We start from the raw sequence: 19,798 nt of genomic DNA, 5'->3' as shown, positions 1-19,798 counted from the left end.
AAGTCAGACAACTGTAAGTCTCCCAACAGACACCAGATAATTAAAGTAGGTAGCCTATTATCTGCATTATGCCAAATGCCATTTAAAGAGTATCATGTAAAAGCTTAAAAAAAAAACTATGAAGCATTGAGCAATTTAAAAATGTAAGCAGCGTGGCGGATTTGAGACTCAGCTTCCAGAGATAGCTCCATACAGCCGAGACAGCCGGGGATAGGAGAGACAGAGCGAGGTAGCATGGAATTCTACAACGCTTTTTCAACGCCCACCTCAGAAGGTACAACTTCCAGCTTCACAGTCTTGCAGCCACACCGGCGCAACCTACGGATAACGATAAGGAATCGAGCTGTATTTAAAGGCCTCCAATCTCCCACTTGTTTCACTGAGGGTGCATATTTGTTTTTTCTATTCATTCCCATGTAGGACATATTCTCTGTTCATTCTCATGTCGGAAAAACTCTCTCTATCTCATAGTCACTGCAGACACTGAGTTCAGATTTTAAATTGCTTTAGTTTTGAAATTATTGCCGTTGATTTGGCTGACGATGCCCATTGGAATTGTGGGTAACGCCCGATACGTGCCATGTAAAAACGAATGTATGCGAATTCTCATGACTCATCCATAAAATGGGAACTTTAATCAGGTATATATGGTCATGGCTCTAAGCTAAATCACATTTCCTCTAGCCACGGCTGCCACTGTAGTACTTTCTCAGTTATTTTGTCTGCTGAAAATACGAGCCCTTTAGATTGTGTTGTCGTTTTGTTATTTTGTGGCCTCTACTCGCTTAGAAGCGAACCCTCATCTAAAGCGCCATGAGCATGCATGCTGCATTACCATGTTCGACCACAACGAGGTGTCTATGGGCAGGTGGCGCTCTTTCCCATTGACTCACAGATCTGAAATAGGTCTGTATGGTGTAAATGACAGTAACAATGTGTGCAAACAGGTACTCACTGAACTCAGGAGAAGAACTTTAGACCACAAACAGCTCCTTCCTTGGAACATATTGATATTGTGATCTAAAGCACTTTATAAAGGACTCAATGCACGGGATGCACTTTATTAGCTCATTTTGCACATTAGCAATGGTTTGTTCATTAGTTAAGCTTGTCAAGTGGCCGGGTTGGCTCAGTGGGTAGAGCAGGCGCACATGTACTGAGAGGTTTATGCCTCGACGCAGAGATCGAGAGTTCGAATCCGACCTGTGACGATTTCCTGCATGTCTTCCCCCTCTTTCTCACCTAGCTGTCCTGTCAAAAACTAAATGCGGAAAAGCTCAAATAAAGCAAAGGTTATTGTTTTATTATTTTTTTTGTAAGATATGTAGCCTACTGTTTGTAACTTGTATTTTGTAAAACTTTAATAAAGCTCTATTAAAAATAATAGGTCTGTCAATTCGAGACTACAGTTGTACAGACAGAGCTGCAGGACTCCAACCTCCACAACGCAAAGCGCGCGGAGGGCTTCTGTTGTGGCCTCTCGTGATGTTCGCGAGCGTTCACTCTCGTTGTTCCAAAAAAGCGCTAATCTGACAACTGAGTGGATCCAGCAGTACATCTACTCCACGCACAGACGTGCCCGCCTTGAGTTTATAGCTTGGTGTTTTTTATTCAGGTCATCCTCTTACCCAGCACAGCGCGGACACTTGTGAACGGGCTCTGCTCCCAATGTTTACTTCCCCAGCATGTCTCTTCCAGACAGGAAAAAGTAACGCTTCGGTTTATCGAAGATATCTATATGATGAGTCGATTGGAAAGCCACTATGTTTGTACGGCTAATGCACTATAGCTTACAGTAGTTAGGACACCTTCCTCTCTTGTTGTCGACAATTGGAGATCCTCTCGTGCTCCATGATGGCGATGTTTCGGAGCTTGGTCTCGGCGAGCACCCTGCTCCGCCAGCAGCAGCAGCCGCAGCTGCCGCAGCAGCAGCAGCCCAGCAGCGGCTCCGGCTCGCTGGCAGCCCCGGCGGAGGGCATCGAGAGCCAGTTCTCTTGTCCCATCTGCCTGGAGGTCTACCATAAACCCGTCAGCATCGCCAGCTGTGCTCACACGTAAAGTAGCTACTTCTTGTCTGGATGCGTGTTATTGTGTGTGGACTTACAGTTCAACGACATACCGCATTTTTTTAATTATTTTTTATCATTATTAGCAGACAGCTGAATGTGTTTTCGGTTTATAGCTGAGATCATTCGTCTTATTACTAATTGTTTCTGAAGCACTCAGTATTTAAATGATCTGTCAGCAGCCTCACCAGGCAATGATAGCCTACATCTGTCAGTCATACACCTCTGACTGATGCGCAATCCATCACCAATACTATGGGCTTATGAAAACAGTTCACGATAAACGGCTAACTAGATCTGAGGCAACGTTAGTTTAACAGTAACAGTAACGTTAATGTATTCATTTATTGAACATGGACAATGCTCATTAATCACTTTACAACGTTAGCAGGGGCGATTCTAGGATCAGACCTTTAGGGGGGCTCAGCCCCTAATGAGAATGTGACACAGATACAGTGCCTTGCAAAAGTGTTAACCCCCTCCCCGCTAAATCAGTAATTTCACTGGATAACAATGAATATATGTATTTACTATTATAACAGAGGATAAATGCTAAATATTGAACATATGAAAACACTACTAAAGTCCCTTCCTGGACTACCAGAAACAAATTAAATGATAATGAGGTGTAAACAATAACTAAATAAAAAATAAAACGTTCCTTGACTGGGTTACAGGTGCATAGCATTGACGACAGCGACACAGGATATTAAACCCGATTCTTTGAACCTGTAATTGTTTGCCCTCTGTAACGAACCGACACAAAACTCTAACTTGAAGCACTAAAATTGATTTTAAAAAAAATTAACAATTTCTTTTTTATTACAATTTTTAGAGGGCTGAGATGAGCCCCCCTAAAAAGTGTCTAAAATCGCCACTGAACGTTAGTGTCCCAGTTTCATGGTTTGTTCATCAGAATCATAAAAAGGTGTATTGCCACAATAAGTAGCCTACACTTAATGTGGAATTTGCCTTGGTTAATGGTGCAAACATAAACACACAAACATATTAAACATTAATATGAAATAAACAATAAATACAGAAAACAATTACATACATACGAAAAAACTGTTGCATAAGAAAAGAAACGAGGCTGAATGGGTCGAGTGCAATGGGCAGATGTATAGTAAGGTTAGAATAAAGGTTAGTGCAAAGTGTACTGGGGTGGGGGGGTCAGACAGCACTGACATATTTTTACACTCTAATGATATTAATAATAATAATTAACTCTAAATTTATATAGCACCTTTCAAAACAATGTTACAAGTTGCCTTATAAATATAAAAATGGTAGATAAACAATGATAAAAACAATAAAAAACAGTAAAAATGTTATAAAACATTGAGCAAAAGGAGCTATTTATAAAACAATATAAAATATATATATTTGTTTAACGTCCCTACCCATGGCTGTGAGATGCAAGCTCCGTGATTATTTTGAAATGACAATTGAAAACATATTTATTCAGCACTGCCTTTTATTGTCGCTCTTCGTTCATTTTATTGTCCTGGTGTTTACATTTGTTGCATTGTTACTATGCTTTTCCTTGTTTTATTTGGATCTTTCACATAGTCTATTGTTCTTGGCAAACCTGTTTGCTGCCTGTTGTTTTTTTGCTCATTGATTGGTTTTATCACACTGTGTCTGCACTTGGGTGTTTTTGTTAGTTTTGTCCTCACTTAGTTTGAGACTAATTTTACAAATGGTGCTATATAAATAAAGTTTATTATTATTATTATGAAATAGGTTTTAAGTAGGGATGCACTGGTCCGACTTTTTCAGTCCCCAGGGCTTTGGATATCGGCCAATACCAACTACCGATCTGAAACCTGTGTTTAATGCCTCAATGTGTGGAGGTGACTTGGATCATTCTTTAATGTGTAAGGCAATATCAGGCTTTCCTAACTTTGTAAAACTTAATGTGACCTAATAAATTCGATGGATATAAATGTACTGAATTGTTATTTATAATTAAAATAACTAATAATAATTAGAATTGAAATGAATAGATGGACAGCGTTTTCACTGATACCCGATTGAGTCAGTATTGGCCCGATCTCAGTATTGTGCATGTGACTTAACAGATAAAAGTGAATTCAGGCCACAAACCCTGTGAAAGCACACTTATATAAATGTGTTTTTAAGAGGCAGAGGCATGTTGTTAAGAGGACGTCACTGCTGGAATAAAACCTGACGTCCGATGTGTCTCTCACGCGCCAGATGTCCCTCCCCTCTCGCTATCTCTGCTATCAGGCTTAGCTTGGTTTAAAGAAACACAAACAAGCCAAAGCATTTTCTTCCCCCTATCCTAGAATAGATAGGCAGTGTAGCCTGCCCATACTTCATCGCAGAAACAGCGCAATGAAGATAGGTCTGGCAATGGGAGACTACTGATGGGACACTGACACTATCAGCTTCTTACTTTGTATCCAATGACAGATTTTTTTAATCTTTCTCAGTCTGGAGCTGAAAAGAAGAACAAAGAGCAGAGCAGACCTCAGGTAGCCTCAGTTCTATTTCTAGTTAAAGGAAACTGCAGCTATATTTACTCTTCTGCTGTTGATGGGGATGGATGAAACTTCAGGAAACACTAACACTAATGCTTGGGCCAATACATACAGTATTTTGGGACCTAAATAGTTTAACAGTAAGGGCCTTTTAAACAAAGTACTCTGCCATATGCTAGCCACATTCATTTTTAGACACAACACATGAGATATCCAACTACAAAAAAAGCCTGAAAAGTCTGAAGTTAGAACGGAAGTACAAAGAGTCGTTGCTAGTAGTTCCAAGTAGTTGCAAGATAAAAAGGCTGCTGGAAACGGCTGGAAAACTGTCCGACTTGCCAGCGGATTTTTGTCACCGACCCCGGCTGCTGCCGCCTGCTCTCGTCCACTTTACACGCGAGGTGTAGTTCATCTCCAACGAGCCTAATCTTGCCCTCAGTGATGCCCTCTGCCCCCAGTCACGTGACTTTGTGTATATTCTCACACACAGAGTGTGAGTTTTTAAAGTTATGGAGATTATGACAAATGCCCTGTGAATAGTAACCAAAAAAATACACTTGAGCTTTGAATAAAGTGCAGCTTCAGCTTGTAACGTTTACATCACGTCGTGCAGCATTGCCTTAAATCTTAACGTAAAATGCTACGTTATCAATAATGACATAATGTATGTAGCAGCAGCAGGCTAACGTAGCAATGTTACGTTACGTCCGTTACATGAGTGTGCGCTCTGTAGGCTCAATGGTGTTTTTTGCCCCCAACTGCTCCTTCCAGGCAGCGCTGCGACCGCTGCCTTCAAGGCACCTAACCCTAACCTTAACCCTAAGTAATGCAGTAATGCAGGAAGTGTGCATTTAGTTTCCTTGTTTATTGTGTTTCCACAACAATGTTAGTGAGTAAATCTACTGAAATGGCCACCACACCATAACAGAGGAGTGGGATGTGTCAGATGAGAATGCAGAGGTTAAGTGATGTATGTCATGATTGTAAAAAAACAATGTCTATCTGTACATCTTTGCCAAGCGCATACCAATGCAGAAAACATCAATACATTGTTGGGGAGGGTCATGCGTCTTTTCCCAATCATTTTGGAGGGTCATAGAACAATTTTAGTGCTGGCGAAGGGAGGGTCAAGTCTATTTTGACTAAAGATTCCAAAAGTCCTCCAGTAGTCCCTTAAATAAAAAACGAACAGTCCCTTATGAGATGATAAATGAATATCCCAATTGGTGAATGTAATAAACTTTGCATTTAAAAAAGAAGAAGGTACAACCCAATGTTAGCTTTGCGTGCTTAAGTATGCCTTCACAACAAAGACGACTGAAGAGGAGAGAGAAAGGGCTCAAAGAAGCAGCTCAAAGATATGCCGCTTTGCAGAGCTGGATTAAAACTGCCAGAGGGCCAGCTGTGAGAGAAGCATTTGATAATGTTAAGCAACAATCCTGCATTATTCATTTTGATGTGAAGTTGGCCTATTTTATCAGAAGCATTTTCTTTAAGTTGGAGTAGGCTAATAACTCATTAAAAACAAATGTTTCATTAATAATAAACACACAGTTAATTGTGTCTGTGCCATTTATAGCATTGTGATTATTTTATGTATGTCAAGAGCTCCAGTTCACAGAGCATTTGAGAACCTGGGGATCGAGTAAAATACTTGTACTAGCTGTAGTCATGTAATTGTTCTTTACAATATATATATATATATATATATATATATATATATATATATATATAAAATTCAAAAAGGAGCACCTTGTTCAATTGTATTTGTCTGTTCTGTATGTTCAAAAATATACTGTAAAACAATAAAAAGTTGATCTAAAAAAAAAGGAGCACAAAACGGCGAAAACAACCACTGGATGGGAAAAGGGTATTTTACAATAACTTTGAATGCACCACTAGGCTGGCGAGGCGAGGCTGAGTCTGTGTTTTTCAGACAACAGCAGCTACAGTCTGGTGTTAGAATCCTCTCCAGTGAAATACATACACACTTTTACACCGTTTAGCTGTCAGCATTTTAACCGTGTTTACTCCAGCTGCTAGCTAACGGTAGGCTAACGTTACCTGCTGTGGAGTGTAATGTTGACTAGCTAATGGTAGGCTAACGTTACCTGCTGTCGAGTGTAGTGTTAACTAGCTAACGGTAGGCTAACGTTACCTGCTGTCGAGTGTAGTGTTAACTAGCTAACGGTAGGCTAACGTTACCTGCTGTCGGGTGTATTGTTAACTAGCGTCCAGTGCGGCGATGTTTCAGTTCCCTCTAACGTCCGTTTTCGTAACATCAGAGAGAAGCGCAGGCATTTAAGTGGCACCAAAATAAGGCACCGAAATCTGCGTTGCTATTCGTCAGGTAGATCACGGTCGTATTAGCACCCCCCCGAAATAAAAACTCTTCGGATCTACACGATTGACGTGGATGACATTTTCCCTTCAAAACCGAAAAGCGATTAGTTTGTTTGCAGATAGTTTGCAGGTATGAACTACTCTTGGCCGGCTTGTTGCCTTTTTTCCAGATTAGAGCAATAGCCCCTCCAAATGTCTGTGCACGTCCCTGGTCAGAACTACATAATTACATACACAGATATACAGATGAATAAGGTGCGGATGAATAGAAATGACATATTGCACAGTAGGACGTGACATGGAGTAATAAATCAGTTATGTTGAAATAATAACTAAGTGGGTAAAGGCAAATAACAGAAAAGCTAGAACAGTCTGGTGTGTTCAGAAAATGACATCATTCTACTGTAATGCAGCCTTTAAAACCAGGAAAAGACAACACTTGTGTCATATCAGGATATTACGATATCCAAAATTTAAGAAGATATCTAGCCTCATATATTGATATCGATATAATATCGATATATTGCCCAGCCCTAGTTGATGGTCCATGCAGACAGGTGGCGGTCAGCTCCCAGCTCCCAATAGACCTTTTTCACGGCAGACATGTTGACATGTCATAGTAGGAAAAGCACAGGTGTATTCAAAACCATTAATGATGGCTGCATTCCACTTAGGAGAGGTCCTGGTATTGTGCATGCTGACTCACTGAAATATCTTACTGGGACACTTGATGGAATTGAGCCATCGTTAAGGTTATCAATTTCAGCTGTGCTTTTCCTACTATGACAAGTCAACATGTCTGCTGTGAAAAAGGTCCATAGCTTCCCCCAGAGCAGTGATGGATGAAAGCACCATAAACACTGTTTGCTGCTTCCTGTTTGGTGCTGGAGGGAGCGCGTTTGTTGGTTGTTGACAGTGTTCACATGATTTATTTGCACTGCCAAGACTTAAAACTTACGATAATATCAAACACGTTGATTTTTTTCGGAAAGTCAAGAGGAGAAAAAGATTGACTAAGTTTTATGACCACATTACACCTAACGATCGACATGACGGGAGCACGCCCCAACTCTACCAAGACTCATGATTTCATTCCTATTTTGTTAATTAGTCTGCAACTGTGATTCCACTGCTTGAAAAGTTGTCAACAGAAGGGAGGTTTGGGTTAGGTTTGGGTTAGGGTTTGTAGAAGAAGTGCTCTCCATGGCGAGTTCCATTTATTATCCATTGGAAATCTTGGCTTTGGTGGTTCTACCTGCAAAACAGATCTTCCAAGAGCTCTGCAGGCTCAGCTGCGATGACATAGTTCTTTGGAACTCACCTTTCTCAGCTACGGTTTGATTGACCCTATTTTAAGCCTGCACATTCTTAATAGCCTACATTCACTCAGTTACAAAATGTCTGTCATGCTAGTGACAAGGGCTATGGGACAGTGACCTACTTAATCCATCAGAACAGCGTCAATCCAGTCCATTGCGCCTTCATCATGAAGAAGGCAAGAGTTAACCTCTCTCAAGCCCACCACTATCTCACGCTTGGAGTGAAAGAATTCCAAGAGGAAATAAACACAAAGGGTGAGACTGCTCGACCAAAGTTCTTGAAGATGGCATTCTTACCTGGATATTCGGACCCTATGCCAGACCGTACGCAGTAGCCTGACCTGCACCTCCCAAAAAATGTTGCTACACGTCACGATGACGCACGTCCCTCGGCCGTGGCTTGGTCGCGTTGCATTTCCCACCGACTCATTTCCTGGTTTTCCTTCTCTGTAAACAAAATGAAATCAAGGAGAGGGTTAACTTCTCCTGCTTTGTTTCTCCCACTACGCCTCTAGAGTCGGTACTCGCCCCGAAGCAAATCGCCGTCACTCTCTCACTCGCTCTACCACACACTCCCCGTGCACACACACATGCTGACTCTGCTATTCTCTTAAAGAGATGGACGCACACACTAACGCACAAGTATAAACTTCAGGCCACTTACGTAGGCTACAGCGAAAGCTCTGCTTGGAGCCTGCGCAGATCCATAAATCACGCTTTAGAGTCGCAGGAAAGCTCAGTCGAGCAACAATGGCAAAACAACCTGCCGTTATGGCTAAGGACCTTCAGGTGTCAGAGCTCATGCTTTGGGAGATCCAAGAAGTACAGTAGGTCACAGTGGGCACAATCATGTGCTGTCCAAGCTGTGTCTGAAATACTGGGTTCCCAGTGCTAGTGCAACAATCAGAAGAGTCCTGTCCAAGTGCCTTGAGTGTCGCTGACTACATAGTGTTGTTGGACAACAACAGATAGCAGACCTACTGACCTATGAATGCTGTAGGTGGAGGCAGAATTTGGCAGACCTCTTTTGGAATGTTGGGTGAGAGAGTATTTGCGAGATCTCCAAATATGCCAGCAGTGGTCGGGAGTGCCAAGAAACTTGCCCGGCGACATTGTTTTGATTGTGGATGAAACTGCACCAAGAAACTAATGTGGCAAGGTAATTCAATGGATGCCAGATTAGCATGGGCTTCTTGCCAGTTGTGTGTAAAGACCAAGACCAGTCACCTAGAAGCAGTGTGGCAGTGGTAAATACTAAACTGCATAACCCTATATCATAGTTTAGTGCCAAAATACTAATACTAAACTCATTGGTCACCTGCAAGAATATTTATGATGATTTTTATAACTAATTAATAAAAAAACACAGCTTACAAAATGTGAAGGTTGTTATTTTTGTTGGACTAGAGAAGCACTTTACAGACCAGTTTAGGCTCTGGTAAGTTTATGATGAAAACGTGTCATTACTTTTGACATTCATTAGACTGATTGATTCATGTGAAATAATAATTGATAGATTTATAGATAATAGAAGGGCATAACTTTGGGTTCAACATTGGAGGGTGGGGGGGCTTGAGATCTCCACTTTTGAGCAAAATTGAAATTTTGAGCATCAAACCCTTCATTTTCTGCGTTCTGGTGAATGTTTCTGCATCAATTTATGGTGCATATGTCTTTATTATGTAAAGGAAATTATATAAGTTTTTTTTGGGGGGGTTGCACTGGCCAGTTTTGATTATTGGGGAGATTGTAACCCCCCCATCCCCCCTGTAAATTACACCTATGGCAAGCAGGTATGAACAGCGTCCCCCGGCGCAAGTCGTCCCCGGCGGTCTGTGGAAGCGACGCAAGTCAGACATGCACGCTCGAAGACAGGATGCATGTTGAGAAAAGAGTAGTTACGAAAAGTAATTGTGGGGGACTATCAAAAGTATTTTGATAACTTTTTCTCATGAGGTTCCACAGAGTCTACATGCAAAATTCCAAGCAGATCGGATTCATTGTCTCTAGTTAGTTATTCTATTATTATAATGAAATAATCCAGGCAATATTGTAACCGAAAGACTTTCAAATGCAAATATAGACTAGTGATGAAGCAGTGCTGAGAGAACTCATCAGTGCTCCCTGGACCAGCAGGACATATCTGGGATGCCCCTCCCTCATTTGAGCAAGAACTTAACATTTTCTCCCCTGCTGTCTGCTGTTCCAGGTTCTGTGGGGAATGTCTACAGCCATGTCTTCAGGTGACCTCGCCCCTCTGCCCTCTCTGTCGTGTGCCCTTTGACCCCAAGAAAGTGGAGCGCTCCTCCAGCGTGGAGAAGCAGCTGGCCTCATACAAAGCACCCTGCAGGGGCTGTAACAAGAAGGTAGATATTGACCATTCATTACCAGGGCCACATGGAATCTGCGGATACAGAATTCTGCAAAGTTTTCAATTTTCAACTTTCTAATATGGGTATGTTTATTATTTGGTACAAAAGTAAATCATCATATTGTGACTGCCTAGTACAATTGATATACACTCATGTGAATATACAATTTACGTTTTATTTCTGCAGCATTTACAGTAAAAAAAAAAGTTATTTATGTATTTATTTGAAAGTAATACCAAGTAACTGCATCAATTAAAATGTACATGCACAGAGTTGTACAAAACTAAAGACAGGGTGAGGTTGAATGATGAATGCATTTGATCAGTTGTTATTTATGCTTTGCAGGTGTCTGTTACTAGCCAGATATTTCAAGTGATGATGGTCAATCAGTTAGATCTTCTATGAATATGGCAGCAAGTAACACTAATGAGATGTTTTATTACTAATGTTTGTTTTATTCTGTGTGTGTGCGTGTGCGTGCGTGTGCGTGTGTGTGTGCGTGTGTGCGTGCGTGCGTGCGTGTGTGTTCTCAGGTGGCTCTGGTAAAGATGAAGTCCCACATTGCTTCCTGTTCTAAAGTACAGGAGCAGATAGCCAACTGTCCTAAGTTTGTCCCTGTGGTCCCCACCTCCCAACCTATACCAAGGTACAAACACTTTGGCCACGTCCATGCTGAGCTGCCTCAATCTGAACATGCGGTTTACATGCCAAAATAATGTATGTGCACATTAGCATTTTTTTTTCAATTATTTTCATTAACATTTCTCGCCTCTACTTTTGAGAACAACCCAAATCTCTTTTTGTGCAGTTAACAACTACAGCTTCCAGGAGTCCCACTCATAGCTGCACTTTCAAACCCTTATTCTTTGTTAAAAAGTCAAGGTGTGGGCGCCCGGATAGCTCATTTGGTATAGCGGGCACCCATATGTAGAGGTTTACTCCTCGATACAGCGAGCCCGGGTTTGACTCCGACCTGCGGCCCTTTGCTGCATGTCATTCCCCCTGTCTCTCCCCTTTCATGTCTTCAGCTGTCCTGTCAAAATAAAGGCCGAAAATGCCCCAAAATAATATTTAAAAAAAGACAAGTTGCTCACATGTTAATGTCCAGTGCACGAGTAGAATGTAATGATTATAGTAATATAACATACTTGATATGTTGCACATGTACACAATGTACACTAGTTACTACAAGCTTGTCATAATTAATTTTTTATGTGTAATGTGTGTCCACCCATATGCAGCAATATTCCAAACCGGTCAACATTTGCGTGTCCGTTCTGTGGGGCCAGAAACCTGGACCAGCAGGAGCTGGTGAAGCACTGTATGGACAGCCACCGCAATGACCCTAATAAAGTGGTAAGAGACTACTCTGTCATATACTAGATTACACTGTCTAGAAGACAGTCCAGCCAATATTTACTGCATGAAACTATAACACTGTAATCTGATGTGATTGACGTTTAAGCAACAGCATGTAGCTGACCTGTGTGTAGCAGGCTTCCCTGGTGGCGTTAGTGTTAGTGCTGGTGCTGACCACCAGTTTGAATGTGGCCAAGGACCTTTGTTGCATGTCATGCTCACCTCTCTCTCGCTTCTTTTCCTGACTGCTGTCCACTGTCTGCTCTTTAACAAAGGGATACATGGGCAAACATGTACTAGCCTAGAAATCTAGACGCACCCTAGCGGCAGCAAATGTAATTTGCAGCCAGGGGGTCTAGCAACTCTCCGTTGGCTTGCGAGCTGGAAAAACCAAACTCTAGTCAGGCCAATCACATCATGTATAGAGTCGGTGGGCGGGCTTATGGCTGCTGCTGCTGCTGGGAACAGCGGTCTTTTGAATCGGCTTTGGCCGCGACTCTGGAAGACTTGGAGTTCAGCTTTTCTTTGAGAAAAGAACAAAGAACGGCACTGAAGTCATTCTTAAAAAAGGAAGATGTGTTCGGAGTTTTGCCGACCGGATACGGCAAAAGTTTAATCTATCAACTAGCTCCGCTACCTTCTTCGTTGCTCTGGTTGGTTGTAGCACTATCCTATTGCGTGCAGAGACATTTTGAAAGACAACCGTTTATCCCGCCCCTTGGATTGAGCCCTGCCAATGGTGAGTTCCCAGACCCAACATCTTGATGTGGGTCTGGCTTGTCAGGCTAAAAATGTACTGTAAGGTGGAGAGAAAAAGGAAGAAAAAGAAAGAGTGAAAAAATGAGAGAAAATTAAGTCCACACATGAGTTCCTGACTTTAATCTCTTGTGACTGTTTCTTTGAAAAGGTTCCCTCTCCATCGTTGATACATCTTCAGCAGTCGGCTTTTTTCTGCCCCTCTGCATCTTTCTCTCCACACAACATTCCAGGATGGGAGAAAAACGTGCTCTGGTTTATTGGCATTTCTTTAAACCAATCCCAATCATCTTGGGCGGCGCTAGGCGAGGGACAGAGCCATGGGGCCTCTGCAAAATAGTCTCGGGAAGGAACTTGTTTTGGTGGAACATGTGTACGTAGGGAGGCGAGCTCTGGAATTAAGTCTGTGATGAGAATTTGTCCCAAAAAATTTGATTATCAGTTCTAGCACAGAGGATGTTTCCCAAATCGACTGGTTTAGAATGCCAACACTAGGAAAAGGGCTGGTGGAAGTGCCAAGGTCCACCTTAAAGCGTAACTCTCGCCAAAATGCAACCTAGGGTCTTTTTGTGAATGTAACTTAGTCAAACTTTAATTTAAAAGCACGTTTAAAAGCATAATTAGGACGGAAGCGCCATTTTTTAGATTGACCGTATTCTCGTTTTCGATCAAATGGCCTTTTGAATGGGAGCAGTGTTGGGGAGTAACGGAATACATGTAACGGCGTTATGTATTCAGAATACAAATTATGAGTAACTGTATTCCGTTACAGTTACAATTTAAATAGTTGGTATACAGTTACATTGTTGAAATCAATGGATTACATGACGATACTTCTCTGTTTCACGAGTTTATTCACTCTGACTAAATTAAGGCAACTCAATGTTTATTCCAGAAGCCCCGATATGAAATCGAAAAAAATTGCTATTTGCGTGATCAGTCACAATGGAGTCGGAACCGGCACGACAGAGCCAGGGCAGGAATGCGTTTCTATCTTGGAAATTCAAACAGCATTTCACATTAAAGAACGAAAAGGGAGAACGAAATATAACTGTGCAGTGCAACCTCTGCTAACCAGCAACCAACCTCCTTTCAGCGTCCAAATTACTCCACCCCCAAACGAAAAAAAAACTTTAAAAAAATTATTTTTTATAAATAAAAATTTTTTTTTTTTTTTTTTTTTTTTTTTTTTTCCTTTTTTTTTTTTAATATATAAATTTTTTTTTTTTTTTCTTCCTCTTTTTTTTTTTTTAAAAAAAAAAAGTTTTAAAAAAAAAAAAAACCCCACAATCTACTCCTTTTTTTTAAATAAAAAAAAAAATAAAAAAAAAAAAATAATATTTTTTTTTTTTTTTTTTTTTTTTTTATAAAAAAAAAAAAAAAAAAAAAAATTTATTTATTTTCTTTTTTTATTAAAAAAAAAAAAAAAAAAAAAAAAAAAAAAAAAAAAAAAATATTTTATTTTTTTTTTTTTTTTTTTATTTTCAAACCCAAAACCCAAAAAAAAAAAAAAAAAAAAAAAAAAAAAAAAAAAAAAAAAAAAAACAAAATTAAAAAAAAAAAAAATAAAAAAAAAAAAATGCGTTACAAATTACATTTGTGGGCATGTATTCTGTATTCTGTAACGAAATACGTTTTGAAAGTATCCTTCCCAACACTGAATGGGAGTGCTAGGGATACTACTATGATAGCATCAAAATCACTATTTTTACAACACTAAGAAGGCTCGACACAACATGAAGTATCACCAGGGGCTCTACACATGAAAATAAGGTTTTAATAACTCACTGTAGCAGTTGGTTTTTCCGCTCTGCCCCATCTTGCCAGTCAAAAAGAGTCGATCTCCGAATGCAACGTAACAGGGAGGAGACTAAAGATGGGAAGCTCCTAAAGCTAGTTCCATATAAATGCACGGATAATTTGTTGTTTTATCTTTAGTGAAAAACAATATTGACTTTGTAGTTGAAAAAGGAGCCTCATATAAGAATGACATTTCCTCCTATGGAGTCCGTTCATGTGTATATATATATATGTAGAGGTAGCGGAGGTGCAGAGCCTCCCCTTTAAGGTGATTGATTTTGTTCTAGGAAATAATGTGGCTGGGGAGAAAGTAGGTCCAGCCGTAGCTGGGCAGCTGTTGCACCCACTTAAGCCCAGATCAGGATCTCGTAATTATGAAAAAAGTACATATCAATCTACATGTTTGCGAATACTTATTTGTGACTTTACATTCAGAAAACGCGTGTCAGAAAATGTTGAATGAGTAAAAAAAGTATGACATACAAGTTCAGATTTTGGTTCTTCAAGTTCTAGCATTTTGAACCATAGCCCTATTGATCCTCATAGTAACTAAACTTGGCTGTGTGGTTGTATCTCCAGGTGTGTCCGGTGTGTTCAGCCATGCCGTGGGGAGACCCCAGCTATAAGAGCTCCAACTTCCTCCAGCATCTCCTCCACAGACACAAGTTCTCTTATGACACCTTTGTTGTAAGTCCTCTTGAGTGGTATCTCTCCATGTTGATACTTTTTTTTTGTCCAGGTTTGGAGATTCCCTCAACCACAGTACAATAGAGGTGAATAGATTTTAATTTGTGGTGCAGTACTGAGTACTAGGTCCTGCTTTATCACAGGGTCCTGAGGCCTTATTGATTCCTTATTGCATGATCCAAATTTTCTTCCAAACTTGCCATTTTCAGCATGTAGAATTATATCTAACTATATATCTGTGTGTGTGTGTGTGTGTGTGTGTGTGTGTGTGTGTGTGTGTGTGTGTGTGTGTGTGTGTGTGTGTGTGTGTGGCACGTGTGCCCGTTGTCTTTGAAATATCTCATGCACCGTTTATCCAATCTACTTCACACTCAGTTTCCTGTGTGCCAAATAATATTGGCATTTAGAATTTGGAGCAGTAGTAACAGCTTTGGATATGGATATGAATGAACTATCAACTATGAATTAAACTAAACAACCGCACAATAGAGGATGAGGATAAAGGTTGACAAAAAGGGCTACCATATCGCTGGCTCTTCAGTGTCTCCCCTTCACAATAAAAGGCCTGCTTCAATTCACTCAGAGCATTTCAAGGCATTTTAGCGTAACTAAATATCAAACAAAAGCCAGACACTACATAGTATTTAGTTGCTGTGAGCGCAGACTGATCTCATGAAGTGGCGTATGTATGACACGCCAATTTGTATGCCATTTTGGCATGTTATCAAGATGCATACTCGCTTTTCAGCGTGTTTATCAACACCGATTTTCAATGAGAAGATGACGTAGCATTAAGAGCAACTACGGTAGCGAGTAGTATGAAAGCCTGAAAATTTGCATAGGGAGGTTGGTTGGGGGGGTTGGATGGGTCAAACAACACAGGACTTTCACCCAGGAGACCGGGGATCGTGTCCCGCATGTCACGTTTCTTAAACCCAACCGTCCAGTTCTTCTTTTCCTAAACCCAACCGTCCCGTTGTACATGGCGTCGACATACTATCGATACTAGCTAGATAGCTCAAAATGTATACAGATAACACGCCACTTGGCGTGTATGTTTACGCGAAGTCATGATATTATGTTGGTGAGCTGTAAATTCACCACTTCTAAGCACACAGCAGAACTTAACGTCATCTCGGAGCTAACGGGCAGTCAGGCGCGCCGTCTACTCAGACTCCCACACACACACACACACACACACACACACACACACACACACACACACACACACACACACACACACACACAAACTCTTTTTCCCCCCCCCCACACACACACACACACACACACACACACCCACACACACACACACACACACACACACACACACACACACACACACACACACACACACCCGGAACAAGGTGCTCCTTCATGATTCAACCACTTCCCAACTATCCTAACTAAGTCAGCAGGTTGGGGGAGGTGAGGGTTGATGCAGGGTTCACATGGTCCATGGTCTTTTGTACATGTAGTCACATAAAATTACATTTATTTTGTACAAATTTATAACAAACATTTCCCAAGGATTAGCCTTATTAGTCCAACATACCCCTACAGCCAGGGGTCAGTCAGATGAACTTGCGTACCCCTTCATCAATTCACAATGTACACTATTCATTATATAGGCCTAAAAGTGGATATTGTTAATTTTATATATACAATTAAACAGTCAATATTAAAGTTGGTTTGGTCAGCAATCGTACTACGACTAATCTTCTAGGCTACTACTACTTGGAGTGAAGATGAATGTTTCAATCATTTATCTATTATCAACCATTATAACTATTTCAGTACTTTTAGCTAACTAGTCCAACCTTTAGCTAACTATTTCAACTTGTAGCTATGTTTACTGTTTCTCTATTACTTTAAGCTAATCATTCAAACTGTATAGTTAAACTTTTAGCTAGTTATTTTGACCATTTATTCATTAATTTTACCTAACCTTCTGTGATGGCTTGTTGACTAGTTTGCACACACTCTACACAACTGCAACATGTAGTGTTCAGGTGTTACAGATGACTTCATGTTAATATGGAATTAGTTGAGCTACTCTCCGATCTTTCCACGAACTACCTGGCAACTGCTGAAGTACCCCCGGTTGGGAATCACTGCCTTAACCCTTGTGTTGTCTTCCTGTCAACTATGCAACTTTTAGTTTTTCTGGGTCAACATTTTTTGACACTTTTGTTGCTTTTCCACCAATGTTTTTGTCACTTTTTTCAACATTTTTGTCACTTTTTCCCAATGTTTTTTCCTGCACCTTTTGACGTTTTTTCAACGTTCTTTTATATATGAAAAAATTCAAATGCTATGAAATTGAATAAAACTTGTCAAGAGCGTTGTAGGGAGCCATCCAGGTCATTTCTTTTGACAATTTGGTTGAAAGAAACCTAAATTTCTGATATAGAAACCTTTTGAAAATGGGTCAAATTTGACCGAAGGACAACAGGAGGGTTAAATAATGGAAGGTCGATTAGGGTTGCATTGTGTGGTTTGCAGTGACTAGTAGCTGTTGCTTTTTGTGTTTTGTCAGGACTACAGCATTGATGAAGAAGCAGCGCTGCAGGCAGCTCTGGCACTGTCGCTGGCTGAAAACTGACAACAATCACACCACAGCCACCCTCTCACCGTGAGAACCAACTCGACCATGACTGCTGCCACTCTCGTCCCTCTGCACTGCTGCTGTTCCTCACGTCTCAGAAGATATCATCCAGCCGATAGACACAGCTGACCCCGCCAGGTTCACACAGTCTCTACGGAAAGCCACATCGCAGAGAAGTCCAGCCATGTTTGGATTTGGTGATAAGCTTACTTCCTTTTTTGGGGGGGGTTTTCCTCGGGTAGCGGACAGCCAGTTTGCTATGCTACAGAACAAAAGCAGTTGGGATGTGTCTTCACTGCTTCATTTGATTTGATGATTTGAAGATAAAACATTCTGTGTGCTTGGAATGGATCCAGTGGGCAGGTTTGTAGTTGAGACCACCTAAACCGAGACCAAGTCACCACCAAGACCAGAGTGTATCGAGACCGAGACAAGACCGAGACCAAGGCCGGGCGAGACCGGGTCAAGACCAAGACGAGATTTGTGTTAGACAGCCAGAGCTTCTTCTCCTGTCTCCCACAATCACTTTCTTGGGAGTGTGTGTAAAGGGGGCAGGGAGAGGGGGCTTTACGGTAACCAATTTCAAATAAGATATAAGCCAAGTAAGTGGTTGCATCCGCAAGTTTTAACACATAGGCTTACATCAGACAATGCACAGGCAACTGCGAAATCCCAGCAGTTGTGGTCTTGACCGGTCTTGAAATAAAATGCAGAGTCCTCTTTATCCAAGAACGGTCTTGAGACCAAGACTGATCTCGAGTACTACAACACTGCCAGTGGGTGTTTAACATAAACTACGTTAAAATACCAATCTACAGCTTGGAAACAGTCCGTCCACTCACATCTTCAGATTGTCTGGACCACCACAGCATGAAGGGCTACCTCCATTAAGCAAATGTCTTGTGTGTGAGTGTGTAACATCCTGAAGCCTGCTGACTCTTAAACACTCGTCAGTGGCCACTAGTCACTGGCTAGGAGTTCCTTATTGCTGGTACTCACTGTGAAGAACTTATTCTACAGATTGGTCTGCAGTGAGCAAGTTTGAACGGGCACTTTTTTTGATGAGTTAACATACAGTAGCTAGCACACAAGGGCTAATTAGGAAGTATTTTGCAAAGGTACAACAATGAATAAAATACAATGAATAAATAGCTCCTCTATATCTCCCCAAATGGTGCAAAATACAACACACCAACTCTAAAGTTGGTGTGTTGTATTTTGCACTTAACAGACCAAACAAAATCATAGGAGTCAGAAACGCAGGTTTGTTGACCATACACACAACAGAAGAGTTCATCCTGTTGCTTAGTTCTGTAAGTTCAAGACTGAGCTGCTCAAAGTGTGGTTGCACGGCAACACGTGCAACGGTACTGCCCATGGCATCTTCTAATGGTCATGGTCAGTAGGTCAGAGCAGTGGTTCCCAACCTTCGGGACCCCCTAGAGCAGGGGTGTCAAACTCAACTTCCCAGAGGGCCACACTGGAAAAAGAGAATCACACCAAGGGCCAGACATGGAGAGTTTATTGACGTGCTTTTGTTACTGCATGTCACTTTATTTTTTTTACATTTTTGTAGGTTTTTTCCTTATTTTTGTTCCGACTTTTTTGTCACCTTTTTGTAAATTTGTTGCTTTTTCCGACATTTTTGTACGCTTTTGTCGCATTTTTGTTGACATAAGGCCCTACAAAAGTCATCAAAAGAGTTCCTTAACCATCATAGAATTTAAATCAAGTAAAACAATGATAATTTTTTTAAACGAGGAAAACTCTCTCTCTGCTTTTGGGGGAATTTCTGAGTCTCAGAGTCGGCAAATCTGCCAAATTCTGCTTTGAATGACACGTAATTGCAGTTTAAAAAACACTTTCCTGTGTTTTGGGTTTGGCGCACAACTAGGCAGGCCAAAATTTATTGTGAACCCAAATTGATATGCGGGCCGGATCTAAATCGGCAAGGGGCCGGATTTGGCCCACGGGCCTTCAGTTT

The 19,798-nt window shown here is 41.0% G+C and overlaps 1 protein-coding gene across 3 annotated transcripts; it reads left to right on the top strand.

Moving 5' to 3' along the window:
- Nucleotides 1–1,586: 1,586 nt before the first annotated feature.
- LOC120547563 (E3 ubiquitin-protein ligase RNF166) lies at nucleotides 1,587–19,317 on the top strand. Of its 3 annotated transcripts, none has more exons than XM_039783033.1 (6): nucleotides 1,587–2,054; nucleotides 10,445–10,601; nucleotides 11,141–11,253; nucleotides 11,849–11,963; nucleotides 15,102–15,295; nucleotides 17,746–19,317. In XM_039783033.1, exons 1-5 carry the CDS (start codon nucleotides 1,852–1,854, stop codon nucleotides 15,291–15,293), a joined length of 780 nt encoding a protein of 259 aa, XP_039638967.1. In that variant the 5' UTR covers nucleotides 1,587–1,851; the 3' UTR covers nucleotides 15,294–15,295; nucleotides 17,746–19,317. The 3 variants fall into 3 exon arrangements, with proteins under 3 accessions (XP_039638967.1, XP_039638968.1, XP_039638969.1); XM_039783034.1 differs by having other exon boundaries at nucleotides 1,591–2,054; nucleotides 15,102–15,209; XM_039783035.1 differs by lacking the exon at nucleotides 15,102–15,295 and having other exon boundaries at nucleotides 1,596–2,054.
- Nucleotides 19,318–19,798: the final 481 nt, after the last annotated feature.

Source organism: Perca fluviatilis, chromosome 19, assembly GCF_010015445.1.
Source record: "Perca fluviatilis chromosome 19, GENO_Pfluv_1.0, whole genome shotgun sequence".
Classification (NCBI taxonomy): domain Eukaryota; kingdom Metazoa; phylum Chordata; class Actinopteri; order Perciformes; family Percidae; genus Perca; species Perca fluviatilis.
The sequence above is the reverse complement of the archived record's forward strand: the minus strand, read 5'-3'. Positions and strand labels throughout refer to the sequence as shown.